The 20,658-nt window shown below is 36.2% G+C and overlaps 3 protein-coding genes, 2 long non-coding RNA genes and 1 pseudogene across 5 annotated transcripts; 1 reads left to right on the forward strand and 5 right to left on the reverse strand.

The window, feature by feature from the left end:
• Positions 1-3,060: 3,060 nt before the first annotated feature.
• On the reverse strand, positions 3,061-4,280 carry LOC140831637 (uncharacterized). Its single transcript, XR_012117904.1, has 2 exons — positions 3,239-4,280; positions 3,061-3,127 (listed from the first exon to the last, which is right to left on the reverse strand). It is a non-coding gene; the product is annotated as an uncharacterized lncRNA (long non-coding RNA).
• Positions 4,281-5,167: 887 nt separating this feature from the next.
• LOC140831638 (uncharacterized) lies at positions 5,168-5,591 on the reverse strand. Its single transcript, XR_012117905.1, has 2 exons — positions 5,493-5,591; positions 5,168-5,388 (listed from the first exon to the last, which is right to left on the reverse strand). It is a non-coding gene; the product is annotated as an uncharacterized lncRNA (long non-coding RNA).
• Positions 5,592-6,536: 945 nt separating this feature from the next.
• LOC140832498 (pyruvate decarboxylase 1-like) lies at positions 6,537-9,427 on the reverse strand. Its single transcript, XM_073196564.1, has 6 exons — positions 8,796-9,427; positions 8,416-8,579; positions 7,557-8,207; positions 7,330-7,447; positions 6,928-7,116; positions 6,537-6,847 (listed from the first exon to the last, which is right to left on the reverse strand). The coding sequence occupies exons 1-6, from the start codon at positions 9,321-9,323 to the stop codon at positions 6,677-6,679; spliced, it is 1,821 nt and encodes a 606-aa protein (XP_073052665.1). The 5' UTR covers positions 9,324-9,427; the 3' UTR covers positions 6,537-6,676.
• Positions 9,428-12,177: 2,750 nt separating this feature from the next.
• LOC140832499 (mitochondrial succinate-fumarate transporter 1-like) lies at positions 12,178-14,434 on the reverse strand. The gene is made up of 2 exons (XM_073196565.1): positions 13,843-14,434; positions 12,178-12,894 (listed from the first exon to the last, which is right to left on the reverse strand). Exons 1-2 carry the CDS (start codon positions 14,236-14,238, stop codon positions 12,358-12,360), a joined length of 933 nt encoding a protein of 310 aa, XP_073052666.1. The 5' UTR covers positions 14,239-14,434; the 3' UTR covers positions 12,178-12,357.
• Positions 14,435-15,942: 1,508 nt separating this feature from the next.
• On the forward strand, positions 15,943-16,441 carry LOC140832502 (histone H4). The gene has a single exon (XM_073196566.1). It carries the CDS (start codon positions 16,012-16,014, stop codon positions 16,321-16,323), a length of 312 nt encoding a protein of 103 aa, XP_073052667.1. The 5' UTR covers positions 15,943-16,011; the 3' UTR covers positions 16,324-16,441.
• A 199-nt stretch (positions 16,442-16,640) lies between these two features.
• LOC140832501 (uncharacterized) lies at positions 16,641-19,937 on the reverse strand (annotated as a pseudogene).
• Positions 19,938-20,658: the final 721 nt, after the last annotated feature.

Below are 20,658 nucleotides of genomic sequence, written 5' to 3' on the forward strand. Positions count from 1 at the left end.
CGATGCACGTGAGTGATTAATAATGAAAAATATAATAACGAGATTTAGATAATTTTTAAAATCGTGTGAATAACATATTGTTTATGAGTATTTATTAATCTAAATATATCAAAACACAATAAATAAAAATACACTATAACGATAAATCAAATATATTCACTTATTTATATAACATTTTTCAATTTGCGTGATTATAATATAATGACAACTCTCTCAAATTAACAAAGATATTTTCATCCAAATATCATTCACAATGAAAAACAATAAAAATAAAATTAAGATAATGGTAAATTTTACTAAAACCAAACTCACAATTTATTTAAATAGAGTGCATATAGTGATTGTCAAATAAAATTCTCTTAGTTAACTAAATTATCGTAATGATGTTAAAATAAAACCCCTAAACTTGTTATTAAGTTAAATATCAATTGTGTTTTTGCTAACTTTTAACTCCCGGCGAATTTTGTTTAACTTTTTCCTTTTTTAAATAGATGTTACACATCAACTCAAATATTTTAAACGATATAGTAGCTCAATCGTCATGATTCGATCGCTGTATCCAACAAGGACAATTATTTCACTCCAACAATATCAATAATTACACTAATTGCAATATATGAGAATCGATCTCATGACTTTGACTTTTGTATATATACCAATTATAAGATCATGCATTGCCGCTTTATCAAAAGTTATAACCGGGATAACGATGTAACATTAACTAAAATCTTTTAAAATCGTAAAACAACTCAAACGTCACATTTGGATTGGTATAACTTACATAAACAATTATTGCACCTAACAAATATGAATATATGATATAATTGTTATTTTACATTCTAGAAATCATTTTTCTAAATCAAATTTATTCTCACTAACTAAATAATTTCATCGAACACAAAGTAGTTTTAATTACTAATAATAATTTAAACACAAATACTAATTGTTAGGGTAACCACTCTATGTATGCTTCATTAAGTTGCAATCATATTAATAATGCACAATGAATTGGTATACATAACTTAGTTAATTTAACAAGTGAGTAATATTAAATAACAATTTTGTTATTTTGAAATGTGAATGTGAAAAATAGTTTTTATATATATAAATTCATCATATATAATGATAAATTAATTAATATGTAGAAAAGAGAAAGAATTGTTTTTTATGTATGTAATTTCATCATATACAATTAGAAATTAATTAATAGGTTGAAAAAAACAAACCAGATAATAAATCAATATATTATATATGATGATTTCGTAATAGAATAATGCTAATATAATCATACTTTGTATTATGTTTAGAACGCAATTGAAAATTGATCACAAAATATATAATAATAGAAACTTTAATTTTAAAAACATTGTTATCTAAAATATATATTTCATAATACATAATGAATCATAAATGAAATCACTAAATTATTGAGTAACTATTTATTTAATTATTAGTTAAATCAATTTATAAAATAAAATAAAAGATAAGATATAATATTAAATATTCATTAGCAACATGAAGAAATTCAATAATTTTAGTAACAAATTTTAGTTAACAACAAAGAAAAATTATGGGTAAATTGATAAATTCAATATGCATTAATATCCAAAGACATTTAAGATAGACAATAAATTATAAAATAACCTATTAAAAAAATTATTGATTTAATTTGCTACATTAAATGAATAAGGGTATATTGGAAAATTAACAATTAGAAGTCATATATTTATATGCATGTTAGATATAGTACGAAAAGATTATACAATTTGTCATCACCCTACAGTTATAGTTCAGAAATATGTATTATTAAAATTCTAACGTCACTTGTTGTCTAAAGACGATGTTCTATTTACTGACTTAATACAACTATCTAATTATGAGGAATACTAAATTAATCAACTTCAGATAAATTCAACTTTTTTAAATAGCATAACATTTCTTAAATTTTGGAAATATGATTGCATTAAAATCAATAAAACAACAAACAAATTAAAGTAGATAGTTTTTTTTTAATGACAGAGATCGGCAACAACAACTTTTCGATGTGCACTGAGTAAACTTCGAACTAACGGGCGCAATAGCATGCAAACTATAATAGCTATGTAAACTGCAATGAGCAAGTTATGTGCAACAGGCAAGTCAAATAAGATGTTAGTATAGAGAATTAAACTCCTGATAAAATGATCACCTACTCCTACCAACTCGAACACTTCATTTCAAATACAGATAGTTTGTTCATACGAATTGAGTACTCTTCGAAGATACAAAATTAGTATGTGTGTTCGCAGATCATGTGTATATTACTAAATATAGTAAGCAGCAAAATGTAAAGTGCTAAAAATAAATGCCTAATAAATTATGCGATGTCTCCGGTGTCCAGGCCTACATTAACTTTAAACAGTGAACAATGTGATAAGATCAAAATAAGTGGATTCCTAACGGTGAGAAAATTTCCAACAAACTTTCACATAGTTAGCCAAGATTCATGCTCTTAAAAGAACCGAGAAGGGTAGCTGTGGATGCAACTTTAATTTATCCGCCTATACAAATGGAAAAAGTGAATTTGAGTAGCTTCGACACCTCACTTTACAAATAAAGCAAGCAAAAACGTGTCTGTAAAACTCCCAGTTCCATCGTACTTTGATCATACAATGGCATCCCAAAATTTGGAGCCCCTTCAATTCACGGACGTTGAGGACCAGATTGATGGTAAGAGTCCTCTTCTTGGAGCATTATTCTTGTTTTTCTTCACTTTCCTCTTTGTTTACAATCTTTATGTGCGTGCCCGCCGCTACCATTTCGGCAGCCCCGTATCCGCTACTTCAAATGCACATCCGGCTCATCCAAGGGCCGCCATGGTAGGGGTTGATTCTGCCACCATAAGTGGCTTGCCCATGTTTGCATATGGATCAAGCAATAACTAGCCCAGAAGCAAAGTGTGCCATCTGTTTTAGCATATTTTCAGAGGGAGACAAGGTCAAGGTTCTGCATTTATGCCACCATGGATTCCACTCGGTTTGCGTGGACAAGTGGCTCAGGACTCGCTCGAGTTGCCCACTATGCAGAGCGTTCATTCATCGGATGGACCCAACGAATCAAGATCATGAACTGTAGATATCCTTGATTTCTAAAAATCATTAGTAGTAGGGGGAAGAACGGGTGCTGACAGAGTTAGTTTGTTCTGGTATTTTCCGAACAAAGAATACCAAAAGGCCAAAAAAAAAAAAATCAGCCATACTCTGCTAATGGCTTTTGAGTGAGCCTTGCAGTTGATATTTCTTTCTTATTTTCTGCCACTAAGAAGGCCAACAAACACAAATAAAATTGAAAATTGAAAACTTTATTGCATCACAGGTACAAAAAAATAAAATGCAAATTTGAACAAGGAAAAATTTCGAAAAGAAGAAAAAATGACACGAGCTCCGAGATTTTGATCACCACTCAATTTTACAGTCCCTGGAAACCAACAAATTATATTTATTAAGTTTGTTATAGAACTCTTAAAATATTTTGTAGCATCAAGACACGCCATACTCAAAAGGGAACAGCTTGACAGTATCGGCAGAATCTTGATAGTAATTTTGACCTAGGTGATAGAAAATCATACAGCGGGTGAACAAATCTCGCTTGGGTGTCACCTTTCTCGACCATCATTGCCTTCAGATTAGAGAACTTTTCAGACATAACACCATTAAAGTTGTTAGAAGCAAGGTTAATTATTTGAAGTTTGTCCTAGGTGTGGTTCCGAGGCAGATACTATTACCGTAAAATACATTGAAATGTAAACTAAGTATGCTCAATCTAGGCAGTCTCTTTAACCAGCAGGGGAAGCTGCCAGTTAAGTAGTTGTCGCCAAGATTTAAGACTTATAGACTTGTGCAGTTCATCAAAGATTTTGGGACCTGGCCTTGTAGCATGTTCCAACTTAGATCCAGTGTCTCCAAGCCGCATGTAACCGGAAAAATATCAGGTATGGTACCACTGAAAGATTGTTTCAAACAAGAAGGAAATATTCCGTTCAATCTGTTGTTAGACAAATCAAGAACTTGAAGGCGACTGGCATTGCACAGTGAAGAAGGAATTGTGCCGATATTTTATTATTAGCAGCCGAGAAGGAAATGGAATATGAAAGAGAATGACCAATGTCAACTGGGATAAAAGAAGAAAAATTGTGGCTCGACAACCCCACCACCTCTAAGTATTTGTATTTTTTCACTGAATTTGTCAAAACACAATCCAAATGTCTGTCTCATTATAATCTATCCAATCGATAAAGATTTGAACATCGCGGAACGAACGAATCATGAATCAATACTTCGCACTAAGACTCGTGTTCTTTTCAAATTAGCTTGACTAACTATTTCTTAATATTTCAAAGTATCGAAGTTAAATTCGAATATATTTGAATATTATTTGAGCCAAATTCGAGGATTTTTTTCCCAGACCCTAATTTTCTATTAGCTTGGTGGGCTAAATTTTACTTGAAAAAACAACAAATCTGATGGGTCAAAACTTAAATGTATATTACGTTAACATTTTCCTATTGATCTTGCAAATAGTAATACAAATTTTAACGTATTATCTTAAATTTGACATATAAAATATTCTCTAAATTTTTTATTAAGTATTTAATTAGTAGCTTGAAAAGTTAATTTTTTTTAAATAATATTTTCATAATATAGTGCGTTAGTTTTAAATTTAACAAAAAACATAATTATTTATTCAATTTATATTTAAGATATTATTTCGTAATTCAGATCCATGAATTTGAAGAACGGTAATTTATCAACACTCGGAAAACAAAACATATAATTTCCAAACCTTTATTTTTGAATCTGATGAAAAAAAAAATTGAAAATTTTCAATTCAATAGCAGAAAAGAATACAAACTTGCGCCGCCACCTCTTTTCCCTTCAACCAAATGTTGCATGTTTTCTCCAAAAAAAATTTATGTTTCAACTCAAAAGGTATACAAACAACATAATCAAATTCAATCCATTGTGAATGTTAATGACCATCTTTACACAGCTGGTGAAGATGGATTAACAGAATCTCGACATCCACTCAAACCCCAATATTCAATTGTAAAACTTCAATCGAATTCAGTCATGGTAGCGGGGGGAGGGGGAGAAGATACTGTTAAACAGCTAGAAGTTCGACGAGGAAATACAAAAATAATAATTTGACTGAAATTTGATTGGTTTGATCTACAAAAAGTAACAGCTAAAGATTCACTATTACAAAATGTAGTTCGGGAAAGTAAATTAATATTTAAAAACAAAAAGAAACTCCGGATCGCAGGGGCAGAACTAGAAAAGGGATTTACTTGGATCTCTGCCTCATCTTTCGGCGCTTCCTCTTCAACCTCCTCATACGCTTCTTCTTCCACTGTTACAGATCAGAACGCAGTACAAAAAATCAAAGATTGCAGAATGTAAGTCTCACCATTTTTACTTCAGCATTGCAACTATGGCGATCGTAAGATATCTTACCTTAGCTCTCATGGTGAACAGAGAGTGTTGTGATACTCGGAACCGCCTCTTTTCAAAAAACTATTCGAGTGGCATGCGAGAGCACGACACAAATCCTAGGTTGAGTGATATTGGACGAGCCTTCTATATTTGGAAAACGTGAAGGGCCCAAATGGTTTGGGCTTGTTAGTTGTCCAAAATATATGGGCTTTAATCGCCCAAATATAAACAGACCATTAAACATGTCTAAGTAAAAAGAAAAGACTTTCGGTTGTATTTGGATTTATAAATCTGAATTTATTTACTTCGATTATATATTATTTATTAATAATGAAACAACAATTCATCTATTATTATTTTTACACATTAGTTACATAAAATAAAATAAATTTTAAATATCTTGTTGTTGGGTGAAATTGAAATTAATTTTTATTAACATAAAACACTATATAATACGTAAGTTGTAGATGAGAAATATACGGTGTTACTTTTTAAAACCGTAAAAAAATATTTAAATAGATTTTAAATTCATTAGTTCAAATACAACCTTACGATTTTCACACTCGAGTCTTTTCGTCCTTAAAAGTATGAAAATTGTTTTTGCATACAACACACGTCTATTACTATGTTATTATTATTGTAAAATTACCTAAACACATTAGATTGATTAGTTAATAGGAATTTAATTGATATTCATTATTAATTTCCTCTCCTCTTAATTAAATTCTATCTCATATTTTATTTAATTGAGAACCAAGTAAAAAATTTAGTATCCGAATAATTTTTAGAATCATAAAATATATTGAGGAGAATATGTTTTAACAATGTAAAAAGATAATATCGAACGTGGCAAGCTCTGTATTAGTATTACCACCAATCATATGATTCTCTCACGCCTCACTTTTCAAAATAAAATTTATTACAAGAATCGTGAAGATGGGTTGCTTTCAGACAAATCTTCCACTGTCTGAGGATACCTTCATTCAATTACCATTTCAATGAATGGTTCAAAATACTCGCCCAAGTCGAACGATGCAACATGATTAAAGCAAGTGGAGCACGAAATTCAGTAAATGAGAATAACTTCCTTGTATGCACGTAGTTTTCTCTATTCACAACAATACCTTACATAAAGAAATTTTGACGCTCAAAGTAGAGACTTAAGTAAAACAAGAATCGTTACATTTTTCAGGTTCCCACGTAATCTACTGAGGATTAGGATGGCGACTATTCGCTGCAGAGACCCTGGAACCCCATTCCAGAAGTTCTTTGCTAGTATCATCCTTGTGAACGATAACTTCAATGAAGCACAAGCAGTCTTTCTTGTCATGAGTCGCGGTGTTAATTGCTTCAATAAGTTCTTCTTCACAATGGACCTATGTGCAACAAGAAAATAAATATTTTGACTGGAAAGAAATTGGATATATATGTGAGCCGTAAAGCAAATTCCACTAACTTTAGCAGTCCAGCAGTTGCCTTCATTGTTATGCATCGCGTCTACCAAGGCAGTGTAGTTCCAGTTCTTGATCACATTATATGGCCCATCATGGATCTCTACTTCGATGGTGTAACCACCATTGTTTATAAGAAAGATAATTGTCTTTTGACCATACCGGATCATTGTCGACACGTCCTGAGCAGTCACCTGCCATTCACCAACAACAACTACAAGGGTTGGAAACAATATCGTAATTTTAAAATTTTAATAGCGGCAACACTAGTGATTCAAGAAGTTAGCAGTGAGAATTCTACTTGGTGCGTTCATAAATTACCAAAATCACTCTACCCTGAATTCAATCATAAAATAGAAGAATACTTTTATCAGCTTTTCACAACTCTAAATGGATAATAGGCACACCTGAAAGCTCCCATCCCCAATGAAAGCAAGCACTCGCTTTTCTGGTACAGACTGTGCATAACCAAGAGTTGCACCAACTGACCAACCAATGGATCCATACTGCATCTGGAATTCATACCTGCGAGGAAAATTCCACTCAAACAATGATGTATATCATGTGGTCAAAATCAATCACAAACCACACAGCGTGCATTATACTATGCCATCTCTGATTCACTAGAGCTCACCCGCATCCTGTTGGCAATTTAAGTTTCAGGCAATTAAACCATGAGTCACCCGTCTCAGCGATGACAGCTGTATCCCTCGACAACATGTTCTGAATATGTTGAAACAAAATGTTGACCCTCAAAGGCTCCTTCGGTTCACTTTTCGGAGGATGCCCCTCAGGAACATAAATCCTGTGGTAATTCTCGTAAGCTGTTGTATTGGGCTTGAGCCTTTTCGCAAGGGCAGTCAGGAAATCTTTCATCAGAACACATCCAAATGCAGGACCATTTCCAATGGTCACTCGATCAGGCTGCACGGTGATTGCTTTCTCTTTCTTAAGAAGCAGAGAGTAACCAACTGAACTGTAGTCATTGAATATTGGTCCAACAAACAGGTGTGCATCGGCAGATTCCACAATTTCGGCACAAAAAGCCGTGCTCACTGCACCCCAGTAGATGCCTATAAAATGGGGATGGTTCTCCGGGACTAGTCCTTTAGCCGAAGGCATCGCAGCAAGGGCATAGCCACAAGCATCGGCCAGTTCAACAAAAGCATTGCATGCCTTTGCAACTCGCAGCTTTGGTCCACCCACCATCACTGGCTTCACGGCCTTATTTAAGAACTCTACGGCAGCCTCAACTGCAGCTTCCAGGCCTACTTGATTACTTGTTCTACATGCAGCAGAAATGAAAATATTACAAATTGAATGCAAAACACAAGAAAAAGCATATATCATCGAATTGGCACATCAAACTACAGAAAAATCAAACCATTCCGTACTCTGGAGTCTCAAATTTATCTCGCTGTATTATATACACAAAAAGAAGACAGAAAAGTATCTCAGCCATGAACAACCTAGAGGATGAAACTTAAGCTTACCTGGGGGAGATTGAAAACGGAACGGGCTCACGTTTGAAAGTGGGGTGTGGAATCGCCGACAAATTACAGCTCACGCTGATATACACTGGCTTACTCTCCTTTAAAGCTGTCGATATAGCAGCGTCTATCAGCTCATGCGCATCGTCCAAATTATTCACCACAGCCTAAAAACAACCGACAGTCAATCGAACAATTCTCTTTTAAGCTGATATGTAATTCAGTATAACACAGGGTTCAACTATAACTAAATCATTTAAAAAAAAAAAAACCCAACACGGTTGATTGATCAATTAGAGCTTGGCTAGCAAAAATGGTGACAGATTATGTGGTAAAAAAAATCGAGATATGAAGCTAAAAACACAAATATTAATAGATCATACCTGATAACAAGTAACAGTTTGGAAACAACGGAGTTCCTGGGTAAAATCCGGTAGCCCGATAGTGTGATGTAGGATCCGGTTAGTACCGTAGTCATTAGAATTGGGACCGCCAACAATACAAATAACCGGAAGATTCTCACTGTACGCGCCGGCGATCGCGTTGAGAACACTCAAGCCTCCTACTGTGAACGTCACAGCACAAGCACCAACTCCTCGAGCCCTGGCGTATCCATCGGCTGCGTAGCCAGCGTTGAGCTCATTGCAGCAGCCAACCAAATTGAGCTCCGGCTCAGCTAAAAGGTCGTCGAGCAACGTCAGATTAAAATCGCCTGCCACTGAGAACACGTCCTTCACCCCAACCTGGACGAGCCGGCGCGCTAAGTGGCGGCCGACAGTAGATTCGGAGGAGTCCAACGACTGCACAGCGGAGCTCTGGACGCTGGAAACGGAACCGTTTCTGGGTAGTGCCCCAACATCGGTACACGTGGGGGAAGTACACGAATCCAACGAGCCAATCTTAGTATCCATGGTCAACAACAATCGATGAAGCCAATTGTTTTTGGAATTTGAAATAATGAGAGTAATTTCGATGTACTGTACAAATTAAGGAAGGCACTAGAACACAACACGACACACCCCGCTGGCCAAATAAATTAAATTAAGTAACCAACGTCACAGATTCACATATTACCTATTGTATATAATTAAATTAGAGAGTCATGCATATTATATATAATTAAATTAGAGAGTCATGCAATAATTAAATTTTAATTAATTGTGAAGCAAAATTATAATTGTACCATAGTCGTAAACAATGTTATAATAAGGACTACAGCTATCGAGTAATTAACTTATTTGTAATTTATATACAATTATCATATTTTTAAAAAAAATTAAATTATTAATTTTTTTATTTAACATAAACGTTTGAATATATAATTATCAATGTAAATCTTAAGGCAAAAACTTATGTGCGACGTGTTCACGGTTCATATTTTGTGAGTAGATTTTTTATTTGGGTCATTCATTAAAAAGTATTATTTTGTGTGCTAAAAATATTACTTTTTATCGTGAATATCGGTAGAGTTGACCTGTTACAGATAAGGATTCGTGAAACCGTCTCACAAGAGATCTACACAAATATAAAACATTGAAAAAAAAAATAGTATGTAAATTGGTTTCAATAACTAATATTTTAGACTCTCAGTGCCACGTTCATAATAGTAGGTTACCCGAGAAGACAAGTTCCTGTTTGATTTTTCAGGACTCCAAATTGTTGGCATGTGATTTAGTGTGATTAAGAAGCCGACGTCTGTTTTTGTTTTAATCGTATAAATCCCTGGGCGGGTTTTTTTTAAAAATAATGTAAAAAAAAATTTTTTTTCAAAACTAATGTAAAAAAAAAACGTTTGCAAAAATACGGCAAACCGTGCTTACGAAGCACGGACGGTGTTGGCGTGGAGCAACGTTCGTGCTTACAAAGCACGAATTTTAAAACACGTTGGCATATTAGCGACGGTTTCAAAAATCCGTCGCTATTAGCCACGGTTTAACAAAAACCTTTGCTAAAACCTTCGGTAATTGCGACAGTTAAAAACTCCGTCGCCGATGATATCGGCGACGGTTTTGTTAAAACCGTCGCTATCTCCAAACATGATGTTTTTAAAAATATTTTAATATACTATTAACGGCGTGTCTTTATTACGCGCTGCGAAAATTGTATATGTTATTAACATCACACATAAATATATGCTGCAGACAGGGACGGATCCAGGAATAAGAGTTGGGGTGGGCTTGAACTCAATATGATAAATTATATATCATTAAAAAAAAGTACATTATATCGTACAACGAAGTTGTGCCTTACGGGATTTTAAAACATAAAATTCATCAATAATAGAATTTACATCAATATGTTTAGCTAAATCTCGTTCAACATAGAGTGTCAAACAATCGGCAAGAAAGTCATCCTCCATTTTATTGCGAAGTGTCGTCTTCACATGCTTCGTTGCTGAAAAAGCCCGTTCAATAGTGGCAGTAGACACAGATAATGTCAAAACAAGATGAATCAATCTAGTCAACATAACATAAACACTTGACCGTCCACTCTCGGTCAATTGCTGACACAACTCAACCAGTGTAGAAACCTTTAAATTCTGCATCACATCGAGTTTATAAATGTATCAATGCATACTTCAAAACAACAATTTCTTGATCTGTGAAATCTCCAGGATAAAACTTCTTCGCAAGCTTGCAAATATCATCACTGTTAAATGAGTCAAATGAATTTTTAGGATCTAAAGCTATACTAAGAGAAAGAAGTTTCACCGATGACTCATTGAACCGAGTATTTAACTCCATCAAAATGAAATTTATTGCTGCATTAAAAACATCAAAGTGGTAATGATGTTCTATTGAATAAACCGTCGCTATTTAAAACCGCTGATCCACTTTTTTTTTATTTTTTAATAATTTAGCGACGGTTTTAGCAATAACCGTCGCTAATATTTGCGACGGTTTTTGATAAAACTGTCGCCGAACTAAAACCGTCGCAAAAGTAGCGACGGTTATCAAACAACCGTCGCTAAAACCGTCGCTAAATAAAAAAATGGGCTGGGCTACAGCCCAGTATAGCCCTAGCGTAGATCCGTCTCTGGCTGCAGATATTACTATCCACAAAAGCACGCTGCGGATAGTACTATGCGTAGCGTTCTTTTCTGTCAGCCGTTATTTCTGTCAAGTGCAACAATATTAACAGCGCACATAAATTAATATATATTAAGAAATCGGTTAATTCTGTTCGGTTTCGGTTTTAATTTCAAAAATTCGGTTAAACCGAATTAACCGATTTCTTAATATATATTAATTTATGTGCGCTGTTAATATTGTTGCACATGACAGAAATAACGGTGGACAAAAAAGCACGCTGCGCATAGTACTATCCGCAGCATGTATTTTATGTGCTGTTAATAACATATGCAATTTTCGCAGCGCGCAATAAAAACACGCCGTTAATAGTATTATTAACGACGTGCATGTGTTATGTGCGCTGTTAATAGTAAATTATTTTTAAAAACATCATGTTTGGACATTAACGGCGTACATTAATCGCACGCCATCAATATTATTATTTATGATTTTGTTATATAGCGACGGTTTTGTTTTTGCATCGGCGACGGGTTTAGACAACCGTCGCAATTGCCGACGGTTGTGGCGACGGTTTTATATCGTCACTATTCGCGACAGATGTTGAGAATCGTCGCTAATAAGCCATCGTGGTTCAAAATCCGTGCTTACAAAGCACGGACGCTGCTCCAATCAGGTTTATCCCCACTTCTAGCATTTTAGTTATCTCTGAGGGGTTTAGCCCTAGATCAGTCAAGAATTCCTGCTTCTCCATGAATAACAGGTATTCAAAAAAATCAGAAAAAGAAGAAGGTTGGAGCTACAAGAATTCTGAGGGGTTCAGCCATAGATCAGCCAAGAATTCCTGCTTCTCCATGAATAACAGGTATTCAAAAAAATCAGAAAAAGAGGAAATGCAAAAAGAAGAAGGTTGGAGCTACAAGGTTGCATTGTTTGTGTATCTCTTCTCATAAATGCCAGTTATTTGATCAGCCACGGCCCACACAATTGCCTGACCAGGTGGGATTCTCATCAGCCGAGGCAATAATCCTCTCCACAGTGCATGCAGCCCTTCCTCTGCATATATTGTTTTGATAGCATGAAACAAGCCTTTATACTTTAACTCGCCTCCAGACCGATTCTGAGCCATAAGCCTCGTTTTCACCACATCAAAGGGACCTGTACACACCGGACCAGCAGTCCCTGCAAGAAATCCCGATATCATAGACTGCCAAGGCAGGAGCACCTTCCCGTCACCATCATGCTTTCTCCAAAAAATCCCATCAATGGCATTCTTGGCTGTAAACATTGCAGCTTGGTTTGTTCCATTACGCATGATAGTTGGGGTGGCTCCTGCCCACAGACCAAGAAAGCCCTCTTCACGAATGATCATATGAGCACAATTAACAGGGCCCTTGTACTTGAGGAGCTCGGGACTCAAGCCTCTCTGCTGCTGCAGTCTTATTTTCACCACCTGTATCGATCAATTTCACCGCAGTAATTCAGCTCAATATCTAGTACCCACGTGTATTATGACAGAGTATTGCGATATTATACCAAGTGCAACCACTATTATAGATTCTTATTTCTCAAAAAGTCATACAAACCCTTTTTGAAGGACCACAGACAGACGTCATGCTTAACAAGACAGACAAAACAAAAAAAGACAAGTCTGGAATTTGCAGAGAAGATCGATTCAAATGGAGGCTTTTTTTATAAATAACCATGATGTTTTCAGAAGCTGTGAAAGCATAGAAATTGATTGTTATTTGTTAATATAAATCCTTGAAAACATCTCAGCAATCTAAACAACCCTTGTCTTTTGCCCTGTTAAACCATATTAACTCGGAAGAACTTGAAATCAATGCCATCAGCACGTTTTCCATGAAACAGAGACTGTATTTTGTGGTCTGTATGCATTATCATGTTCAGAGCCGCACTAATGGAACTCATGTTCCTGCCATATGCATCAGTTAAGAATGTGCTTCTGTTGGATTAAATACATAAAATCAACACACAAAACACATACTCCTCTCAACTTTTGATCGCTATAGAGTAGATGAGAAGCAAACATGTCATCTTATCTTTTAACTACAGACTTGTAAAGAAACAATAGCAATTTGTGGGATTATCTTGATCATTAAAAGTTGAATTACTATGCATTATCCAATTATTCACAGCCCCCCATTGTGACATTTTCCAGAAGGCAGATTCTCCCAAAGCTGCAACAGATGTAACCGTAACACCGTTTGAAAGGTAGAATTTCATTCTTAGCTTTTTTTTAAGAAACAGCTGATCTAAAATGACATATATTTCTTCACTTTAATTAATATCAGCAACCACAATTAGTGACCCCCAACCCCGAGGGAGAAAAGAGAGAGAGAATTGTCAAACAAGTTAGAAGAAAATTCAACTAACAAACCTCGAAGGGGGTGACAATAACAAGAGCTTCAAGCACACCAGCACCGAATCCAGCTACCATTCGACCATGATGGCTCAGATTTCCCGTCTTTGAGTCCTTGAACGCAGACTGCAGGACCGCATTGGACCCCATCCGCAGTGCGTACTTTAGCGTCAAATGTGTGGCAAACGGCGTCAATCCCTTCCAGAGGGCCCGCAAGCCTTCGTTACGCGTGATGGTGGTACCGCAGTGGATGATGCCTTTGTAAGAAGCGGAGCGGTCCAACTGGAGCCGGGTTTTGATGACATCGATCGGTTGCAAGCAGGATGCCTCCACTACTCCCCCCAGGGAACCCGACACGGCTTTTATGTACGGCGGGATTGTAGTGGTGCTTCTCTGATCACTCCGATCAGCCATTGAAATTGGGGAATAGCGAGGGTTTTGGCTAAGATTGGATCCTCTCTAATTCTTCCGGAGAACTGGTGATTTTCGGAGGGGTTTTTGACAGAGGGTAGCTGTCGGATGGGAACCTGTATTATTCCATCATTTGGAACACCCGGGAAGAGCTGTCGCACTTGTGAGTTTCTGTCCAATCACTGTTGATTGGGCTTTATGGTCCAGCCCACCCATTTTCTCTAATTCAGATATAATATTCATATCAAATTTGATGACAAGCATAACTTAGGATGACAATTTTCTCTAAATTCGACAAAAAATTCGATATCTTGTGTGAACAGAGGAGGGTACAATCTGGTTTTTTATCCGATTAAATAGATGAATAATTGGGCATAAAGATGAAGACATGTCTTAAATAATCATATACATATCGGACCTTAATATCTGATTAAATTATTACACATGTGTACGAATCTGGTTTTTTATCCGATTAAATAGATGAATAATTGGGCATAAAGATGAAGACATGTCTTAAATAATCATATACACTAGTACAACGACGCACGCGTTGCGTGCTTGTACGATATGTTTTTATAATTTATTTGATTTATATTTAAATGAGGATCAAAATATATTTATAAGAAATAATGAGTGGCTACATTATAATTTTGATATATGAACAAAAAAATAAATTAAAAAAGAATAAAAAAGACCCAAGCAAAAATTGAACCTACAACCTCATGATTAAGAAACATAGTCTTTATCCACTAAACTACATGTGACTTGCTTTTATTTTTTAACACTTTATTAATATATATAATTAGTAATGTAGAGAGTTGGGGTGAAGGACATTTTAGGTATTTTAAAAAACAGACCAAGGAAGTTACTCTAACCTTTTCAGCCTTAATAAATAGTAAGAGATATCAGACCTGAATATCTGATTAAATTATTACACATGTGTACGAATCTGGTTTTTTATCCAATTAAATAGATGAATAATTGGGCATAAAGTTGAAGACATGTCTTAAATAATCATATATATACCGGACCTGAATATCTGATTAAATTATTACACATGTGTGTGATTTTTTGGTGATGTTATCTCCGAGCTTGTTGGGAGCTCGACTTGAGATATCGACTGGGATGATTTCTCAGATGAGCTCTCGGTGTAACATGGTAAATGGGCACGAGGTAAGCCTTTGGATGATCTCCCAGTGAAATCAGATAACATGAGGTATCCGTAATATGCCCGATCGAGAGTAGGCTCAGCATATCTCATAGAATTTTAAATTTCATTTGGTTAAAATTTATATATTTAAATTTATATACAAAGTTTAAATATATATATATATACACACATATATTTCTCTAGAAAAATAAGATGTAATTGTTTATAATTTTAAACTGATTCGAGTTTTAAAATTGAATGTTTTCTTATTTTATCAAAATAATAAATTTAAAAGAAAAAACCTTAATTTGGATAGCTTTTTGTACAAAGAATTAAAAGAAAAATCCTTAATTGTGCAGATGGAAACATAATAAAGACGATCTGCTTAGGACATAAACCATCGTAATCAGCACCGTCGATTGAATGCATCGACGGCTAATAATCATTTAACAACCAATCCCGGATCCCTCTTTCTAACCGTCGATAAACAAAAGCGATCAACGGCTCGTAATTACTCTGGCGGAGGACAGCTCCCTATAAAAAAAAGTCGAAGCCCCTGCTTTGCCACCGCATCGCCGCAATCATTCCATCAAATCCATCGGTTTAAAACCGCAAGAGCTTTGAAAATGTCAGGCAGAGGCAAGGGAGGCAAGGGTTTGGGAAAGGGCGGAGCAAAGCGCCACCGCAAGGTTCTGAGGGACAACATCCAGGGCATAACCAAGCCGGCTATTCGCCGGTTGGCCCGCCGTGGTGGCGTTAAGCGCATCAGTGGGCTCATCTACGAGGAGACCCGCGGCGTTCTCAAGATCTTCCTTGAGAATGTCATCCGCGACGCTGTTACTTACACCGAGCACGCCCGACGGAAGACCGTCACAGCGATGGACGTCGTTTACGCCCTCAAGAGGCAAGGACGAACTCTTTACGGCTTTGGCGGCTAAGTACTTGCAAGCCATAGGTTTAGTTGTTGGTTTTTAGGGTTTCTCATTGTATTTAAGTCCATCTTAAATTGTTTTTTGCTTTTACTCTGTCAATTAAATGAATTGTGGTATCTGTCTATGTTTGAACTCGTAGAAATTTTTCTGCTATTTCGACTGGTACCAATGACGTCGATTTTGAGTGCTGTTTCTTTGCTGATTTCAATCCAACATATATTTTAAGAAAGAACATAATCTTTAATCAGCTCAGTCGACCTCTCAAGGCGAGTTCCCAGCCGACCACTTTGTCAGCTCATGCATCTTGAAGAATGGGTATTTTGTTTCTTCTCACATGGTAATCAAGCCACCGGAGATGTCTGACATTGAAGGTGGAGGCAGGAGGCCTGTAAGCCTTGCTTTCACTCGGTATGGAAGAGACAACTTGTTGAAGAGCCAAGACTACAGTGAGCGCGATTTTATCTGGCACCTAACAAAACTGTTTCATTTTTCCATAAAACTTGTCCCTAAATCAGAAATGAATACATCCAAATCGCGTAATTGTAAGAGAGCTAAAAAAAACAAGGAGATAATGATGTGTCGTTATGTTCTTGGAGGTAAAAAGATCAATCTTGTTATTTCACTTCGAAAATTTAAATTTTATATGAAATTATTTAGTTGCCTCGCACGATTTAATGTAGTAATTTATTCTTGATACGTTTGAGAATACCAGCCAAATAGGATAAAACACTCCCCTTCATTGTACTCGTAGTAGTAGCAGATTGATACACCCCCATCAATTGAGGGTCAAAACACTTTTAATCATAATGTCAAATTACCATAGAAATTACCACAATCCATTCTTCAGAATCTCTTAATCCATCATGGATAATAGGCTTCAAGATTACCATTATATATCTCTGTGTCGACAGCCTCACTTTCTAAGACAAAATTTCTCTAACATTCAGCCATGACATTACGGATCTTGCTTCTGCACACCAACAACTTGTTTGACATCAAACCTAGGACCCATGAATGAAAATCAACAAATCTGTAGAGTGCAACTGGCAACATGTGCTTTTCATAGATAACCATCAAAGAGAGAGAACTCAAACAGGAAGTTTTGTATTATGTTTACTGAAAGCATAGCACGCGTGAAATGTTGATCGTCATCAAACTCAATCGTAAAAGTGATCACACAGGTTAGATCATGAATAAACACAATAGGTCATGTACTCCACCTCAAGAGTTTATGAGGATGTAAATAATCGCTTAATGCCACTTTTCTGCTCTGAGGTAAGCCTGCTTGGGGACTTGATGTTGAATTTGATTCTTAAATTCCCCTTTTTTGCCAGGTTCCTTCGGGATTGGCATCCTTTCTCCGTTTGCAACTTCTTCATAGTTAGGACGAACGATGTTGTTAATGGGGTATTGACAGGTATCTCTCATCAAGTGTTGTCACTTGAACGGTATAACCAGTCAGAGCTTCAACAAAAGAAATCTTCTGGGTGAAAATTAGATCATTACCATCCCTCTCGAACACGCTATGTGAATTATTTCATTACATGGCATGTGATGATCCATTGATGAAGCACGAAGACGACAAATTCTCCAGACATCATTTCAGATGTTCAAACTCGACATACTAAACTATGAACATCGATGGAAAGCCAATCTTCAGGCAGAAACATATATCAGATTTATTAGCCAGAAAGAATAGAGTTGTCAGCTACGGTTTACTGGATTTAAGGGAAAACAAGAATATCTCAAGAGGGTCCATGAGGTCAAACATCTAATTTAATTTCAGATATGCACTTCCAGAAATATATAAGACAAACTTGTCAGCACATTCCAAAGAAACCATGACTAGGAGTATCCTAAATTGCTATTCCCAATTACAAAACAATCTTTAATATGGTGTAAGTAGTACTGACTACTAATAGGACTTTCGCCTGCCGCGGAATAAAAGTTAAACCGATGTTCCTCGCAGTTATTTATCAAGACAATCAGCATTAGCAGTCTGGTGGGCCTGAACATGTAAAACCATTACCCACCCATCCAAAAGGAGACCAGAGGCAATCTGCAGATGTCTTTTATTTTCATATTTTCATAGTCAGCAAGCTGTATACTGAGAGATGGCATGGCTGATCTGGCCAAAGTGTGAACTTAAGTATCTAATATGATAGGCCAATATGCATTACTGAATACTGGGATCAAGCTCTGCCTGCTTCAAATGGAAATGCCATGCCGTTCGTTTTTCAAGATTAGTTTGTTTTATGTTACCCAGCTCTCTTTCACCCCCTTCATGTCTAACTTTCTTCATTAAGTGTGATATTCTGATAAAACTTTAAAAGCAAAAGCAACAGTTATAGAAAACTTCAACGCTTGAAGGTTATTTTAGGTTTACTTAAATTTCATCTAAATTAACTGATAGTGGTTCTAAGACCACAAAAAAGATTTAGCACATAATTGTGAGTAAATTAGACTAACACAACAAAAAAACATGAAATTCACTTAAAAAAAATTAATCGTTAGCATCTTTAACCCAACCAAAGTTTGACATTTTCTAAGCCACAAGTTGACCAATCAATTCAAACCTGTCGCAAACAGCAGATATAAATTGTGCAATTTTCTGCTAGAAATCAAACAATTTCGTTGGAGAACCAACAACCCTTTTTTTTCCAATCATGCAAAGTTAACATAACCAAAGCCAATTAAATTCCTACCGTACATAATTAACAACATCAATGAATTCGCTAACACAGCTTAAAAATTATCAAGCTTACCCACTGGCATCCGCAACATCCCACGAAATTGTCATCTTTTTGGAGGTTCCCTTGTATAAATCCTCCAAACTACAAGGTAGGATCCTCTCAACAGCCGCAGCCTTGCGCGGCACACCACCAGAGCCCCCTTCCCCACCGGCACTATTCCTGGATGAAGCGAATATATCCTCCATATTGTTGGAAAACCTGAAGGGAGCCGTCGTCGCCCCACCAAACGGGTTAGAAACGGAAGGTTGTTGGTCCGCATGCATCCCCTGAAAATCCACCAGCTCCAGGCGGCGGTACCTGTCCCTTCAATCCTTCCTCACCGTACTGATCATAAACCGCCCTCTTCTGTGGATCGCTCAATACCTGCAATCACAAAACAAACCAAGAATTACAAAGAAAATAATTGGCTCATTCGCTGGCAAATTAATGCGAGTGATTGCATATGGAATGCCATAGAAAAGAAACATCGTAAGCTTCGGAGATTTGCTTGAATTTGGCTTCGGCATCTTTTTTGTTGTTAGGGTTCTGGTCGGGATGCCATTTCATGGCGAGCTTGCGGTAAGCTTTTCTTGATGTCATCGTCTTTGGCATTGCGGTCCACCTGCAGAATCTTGTAGTAGTCGACACCCATGCTTTTGCTCACTCACCCTCCCAAGTGATCCCATTGTCCACTGGCGACTGGTGCCGACAGATCGGACTATGTGCCACAAATGGGCCTATGCAGCCCAACTACTGATTAATAGCCTTAATTTTATTCCAAGTCCAATCCATAATTTTAGTTTTCTTTAAGCAGGGGCCCAACAATTTACACCCGACCACGGTTCCCAAAAACCGAGGAACCGTATCTAAAAATTCGGACCGAAATCGTTTTTTCAGTACTTACTAGTTCTGTTGCGGTTTCTAAAAATAAAGAACGAACCTGTAAATTAATCTTAAATTTTAAAATTTTGTAGTATGTGTGTAGTGCAATTAAACTATTTGACCTATATAAATAAATTCAACCCTTATTTTTAAATAAAAACGAGATATAAATATTATTGTATTATAGTATATTGTTGAACAAATGATTTCACTTTTTGTATCGTAAATATTCTTTTAGACTTCAAATTTAAATTCAAATCGGTTCATACCTTAATCGAAACTGCTAAAAATGGAATCGAACCGTCAAAGACCAGAACCATACCATATTCGGATATGAGGAACGACTCTTTGATAGGAATTTCACCTTGCATTGGAACCATATTCGTCGGTTCCATAATTTATGTATATTTTATCATTTTATGTGATTAGAATAACAGAATCAGAACCTCACATCATGATATATCAGAACCATGGTTAGGCCTGCACAACATCATTCTAAATGTTCAAACCGAAGAAAAAGGATGGACAATTTGCAAGCAAATACTGAATTTCGGAAAAATTACTGGCTGTTTTGCTTTTCAGGTTGAATCGAGGGAATGTAATTGTAGGTAATACGTCCGATAAGCAATAACGTCGCCTCACCCACAGGTTCGGGTGAATAGACATCTAACATACCAAGAAGACAACGGTGGATTAGTTATTGACGATGCTTTTACCCCTAACCGAA

The sequence above is a fragment of the Primulina eburnea genome, chromosome 5 (assembly GCF_022965805.1).
Source record: "Primulina eburnea isolate SZY01 chromosome 5, ASM2296580v1, whole genome shotgun sequence".
Taxonomy (NCBI): domain Eukaryota; kingdom Viridiplantae; phylum Streptophyta; class Magnoliopsida; order Lamiales; family Gesneriaceae; genus Primulina; species Primulina eburnea.